Source organism: Trichechus manatus, unplaced genomic scaffold (genome assembly GCF_000243295.1).
Source record: "Trichechus manatus latirostris isolate Lorelei unplaced genomic scaffold, TriManLat1.0 scaffold00001, whole genome shotgun sequence".
NCBI lineage: Eukaryota > Metazoa > Chordata > Mammalia > Sirenia > Trichechidae > Trichechus > Trichechus manatus.
In genome coordinates, this window is record NW_004443937.1 from 8611368 (window position 1) to 8616253 (window position 4886).

The following is a 4886-nucleotide window of genomic DNA, read 5'->3' on the forward strand; positions in this document are numbered from 1 at the left end:
TGCTTCCTGACCCAATTGCTCACCAATCCTATACTTACCACCCTTTGCAAGATTCCGGAATAAAGGATTTGAAAAATACTAGAGTGAAATTACAGATCCAGGCAAAAAACAACCCACCTACCAGCCAAGGGCAGCAGTTAGGTCAGGTAGCAGACGTACTTATAGAAGCCCAGGGGATTGATTGTTAGAGACCACTTCATCATCCCATAGCAGAACCCCTACTCCCCACTCAAGCTAGCCAAAGGTATGGAGGGATATGAACTGCTGGTTACCTTATACTCATACGTACACAGCCACCAAGGGAGGACTGTCTATGTCAGTCCAATCGAGCCTCAGGAGGCAGTACTGACCCAGGCAGGGTTACACCCCAGATGGCTGGTTGCAGCTCCTCTGGCTAGAGCTGTGGTGGCTCAGGACAAAGGTGGATGAGTTGCTCTTTTTGCTAACACTAGTCTCTCTGGACCGGTTGCCCTTCAGGTAGCTGGAGGAGCAGCAGAGGAAGCGCTGCACGAGTTCATGGAAGAGGTGGCCCGTGAAGAGCATGTAGATCCAGGGGTTGCAGCAGCTGTTGAGGCTGGCCAGGAGCATGGCGATGATGAAGGCCGAGGCTGGAGGGAAGCGGTGCAAAAAGAAAAGAGAACAGGGCATCATTACTGGAGTGTTCCTGAGGTGGCAACGCTCCTTGATCTATTTGACTTAACCAACGCTTCGTGAACAACAGTCTATACCAGGTACCGAGTTCTGGGTCACAAGACGAAGTGCAAAAGTGGCGAAGTTTGTCTTCCTTCCATATCCTTGCTCTGGGAGTGATATCCACCAGCCCCTCAAGCCCTCCCAGGATCAGCTCAGCCCTGGAATTCTCCCTGCCTTTTCTCCCATCAAATGCTTACCTACTCCATAAACAACTGCCTCCTTTTCCATGAAACCAGAAGAACTAGATGGTGCCCAGATACTATTACTAAACGTTTTGATCAAAGACTCTATGAAAGAATCCTGATCAAAAGGGATAAAATGAGGATAGAATTTCAAACTCTCATGGAATCCAGACTTTCTGGAGCCATGGAGGCTGGATGAACCCCCAAAACTATTGCCCTGAGATAATCTTTAAACCTTAAGCCAAAAATATCCCTTAAAGTCTTCTTAAAACCAAACAATAGTGTAGCTTGACTAGTAAAGAATGTCTGCCTTGAGCATTGTGCTCTTTTAAAGAACTACCTATATGGGATCAAAGTGACAACAGCAAACTGAAAGACTAGATAGGAACCTTAGGGGGCAGTAAGTTTATGTTAATGGGGGAAGAACAACTCAGAAAAGGAGGGTGAGAATGGTTGCACAACTCAAAGAAAGTAACCAATGTCACTGAATTGTACACATAGAAACTGTTGAATTGGTGTATGTTCTCCTGTGTATATTCTCAACAACAACAAAAATATATATATTTTTAAAAATCTTACCTACTGTGTGTTTCCCACAGTGGGAGCTGCACGTATCACAGGCACTTGTTCATTCACCATCCCCACAGCAAGTATCAAGGGCCTACTTACTGCTCACAGGGTCTAAGAGCACAGAATCTACAAATGGCCAGAACTAGTTTGCATTTTTGCCCCACCACGACAAATTACTTTAACTCTCCAAATTTCTGTTTCTTAATCTTTAAATGGGGTGACGCCAGCACCCAACCCTCAGAGAAATGCTGTACAGAGTGAAGTGGGCCTGGTACATAATAGGAGTCCCTAGGAGGTACAAATGGTAAACATGCTCCCCTGCTAACTGAAAGGTTGGAGGTTCTGGTCCACCCAGAGGTACCTCAGAAGAAAGGCCTGGTGATCTACCTCCAAAAAACCAGCCATTGAAAACCCTACGGAGCACAGTTCTACTCTGACACACTTGGGGTCACCATGAGTTGGAATCGACTTGACAGCAACTAGTTTTTGGTATGTAGCAAGTGCCCAAAAAATGGTGGCTGCTCTCACTACCACGTGTCAGGCAACTGGCTGTGCACTGAGGACACAAAAATAAACAAAACAAGATGAGTGATGCCACTATGATGTGGACATGACATGGTTAGCCGGGTACACAGAGAGGCGGTGGCAACTCTGAGAAAGACTCATGGACAGCCTCCCAGGAAGAGGGCATTTGAGTGGATTCCTGAAGGATGTCTATCAGTTTTCCATGCAGCAAAGGGGAGGGAGGGTGGTCTGGGTGAAGGAATGGCACAGGCAAAGCCATGGTGGCAAGAAAGAGTATATATCTTCACAACTGACAAGAAGTAAAGCATTTCTGTGAAGACACCCCTTACAGCACTGCTTCAGGATGACAACAAGACGTCTGTGGGGGCAAAAGGGACTAAAATTAAGTGAAGCACCGTGTAGAAGTTATTATATTGAGAATTCATTGCATTTCAGGCAAAATTAATGATCCAAAACCATTAATCCAAGATCAATTAATTAATTTAAAATTAACTTCAAGGTTAACTCAAAATTGACTTCAAGACATAGCTCGTCACAAACATAAGCTTCTAGAGGAAAAGAAAAAAGTCCTAATCCTAATGCTAGGTACTTTCCAGTAGAGGGGAAAAATCTAAGTTTCTGTCAATGGTCTTAAATCTGATAAACTGCAGACATGCCCCTCCAAGAGATAACAGCAGGACAACATCTCCAGGACCCTCAAGGAAAACAACGTATCCAAGAACATTCCTTAATGAGTGAAGGCAACCACAAGAAGGCTAGAAAATCCACTAGGCTTATATCTTTTGTACAAAAACTTTTCAGAAAATGAGTTCAGAATTCAAGGTCTAAATCCAGGGAAAGGCTTTTCAATGGGGACACTAGAGTTACAAGATCTAGACCCGAACATTAGTGGGAAGCAGAGACTTACGTAGGCAAAGTCTCTAAGCACCAAAGGTTGAAGGCTGTTATTTGTCAATCCAATTGACTGGTTCTCTAAGGGAGGTCCCTGGGAACTTATTGTTGTTGCTGTTGTTAGGTGCCATCAAGTTGGTTCTGACTCATAGTGACCCTATGTACAACACAACAAAACACTGCTGGGTCCTGCACCAAATGGAGTAAGAAAACTGACAGAGAATGGAGAGCGAGGAGAGATTCATGCAGAGGTCCCCTATCAGCCAACGCAGCACGGATCCACCATCTTGGACTCCTATCAGAGACCAGCAAACGGGGTACGAGAAAGAAGCTTCACAGAGCTTCCAGTGGGAGACAAAACAACTGGTAATTTGCGATATACACTTTCCCACGCCCACCCTTCCTCACCCCCACTCGGCCTCCTCTACTTCCCGTGGCCACAATCTCTTGTCCGGAAAGCACCGGCTGCTTGGATTCCGCCCACCGGCAGGGGCCGGCTCTCTGAGTGACATTTGTTGACTGCTGATGTTGCTTTTATCCGCTTCTTTTGATTTCTTTCTTACCTCTCACCACCTCCCCCTCCTTTCGCTCAAATACCTGGCTCTGAGCACCATCTTTGCTTCTTCCTGAGGGGCTGCGGAGCTCCGTTCGAGTGTGGAGCTGCTTCCCGGTCTGGGCTGCCACATTGGTGGGATCCTGGGGCTTTTGTTCATTTGTTTGTTTGTTTTCTTTTCCTTTTCTTGAGTTGGGAGCCCGTTCTGGCCAGGCAGTGGAACCTACCCCCTCAGCTTGCACAGACGTGCAGAGGGATCCCTAAAGGCATTTCCTTTTTCGTTGGTTTTTTTTTTTTCCTGTTTTTTGGGGGGCTTTCCTTGCTCTTTTTTTTTTTTAATTTGTTTTCTTTTCCCTTTTTCCCTTTTTGTCTTTCTTCATTACTCAGTTTCTCGTCTCTCTATATCTTCCTTCTCTTTCTGTTCCCTGAATAGGTGGAGTTGTATACCTCTATGCCTTCTAGCAAGACTGTACTGCAACACCTGAGAACAACTTCCCCAGACCTCATAGCCACACCGGTGGGATCCCTGGGAACTTTGCTGTTCTTTTCCCTTTCCGATTTTTATTTATTCATTATTTTCTTTTTGTTTTCCTTCCTCTTCCCCTTTTTGTTTTTTCCATTTCATAGTCCCTCATCTCTCCACTCCAACGGCAAGCTCCCCTAGCATTATTTTTTGTTTGTATGTTTTTGGCTCCTGTTCCTCTCTCCTCTCTCCCATATCCATCTTACCTCCACACATAACAATCTCCCCACTACATCCTGCCTACCTACACTGTGCACTTAACATCACACCACCAAGCACCACAGGCACGGCCTACTGCAACCTGAGCTGCACTGATTATCGACTGGCCTGGTGGCTGTAGTAAGTGCCACAAACATCCCGTCCCAGTAAATCCTTTTCAGGTAGACCTGCCCTGCCGTACCTTATCTGAGTGACTGACCCTGCCAACTGGAGAAGGAGGTGAAAAGTATTGTGCCCACAGACTAGCAAACAACAAAGAACACACAGCCCACCTGCTCAGACAATGCCAAATTAAAAAAAAAAAAGGGGGATGAAACAAACAAATCTACAATCAGTAAACGAGAAAAATAACTACTGAATGCCCCAAAGACAGCAGACAATATCAAAACATATACAAAAACAGGACAGGATGGTTCCAGTAGGCGTCCAGAATAAAACACCACATGACTTTCCAGTGGAAGAAAATGCACTAGAACTACCTGATAGGGAATTTAAATCTCTAATACTCAGAATTCTCCAAGAGCTGAAGCAGCAGATAAAATGAGGGAAAAATAGACAAATTCATGTAAAAGACAGACAAGAAATTGGAAGAATTCAGGAAAATAATGCAGGAACAAAATGCCAAAATAAATTCACAACTAGAAATCATACAAAAACAACAGTTAGAAATCCAAAAGATAAACAACAAGATTTCAGAAATGGACAGTATCATAGAAGGGCTGAGAAGAAG

At 44.8% G+C, this 4886-nt stretch overlaps 1 protein-coding gene across 1 annotated transcript in view; it reads right to left on the reverse strand.

Moving 5' to 3' along the window:
- Nucleotides 1-238: 238 nt before the first annotated feature.
- Nucleotides 239-4886, reverse strand: part of OXTR (oxytocin receptor) — a 32459-nt gene continuing 27811 nt past the window's right edge. The window contains exon 2 of the mRNA XM_004368292.1: nt 239-608. Within this exon, the coding sequence (XP_004368349.1) occupies nt 361-608 (248 nt within the window). The 3' untranslated portion in view covers nt 239-360. The remainder of the gene's footprint in view (nt 609-4886) is intronic.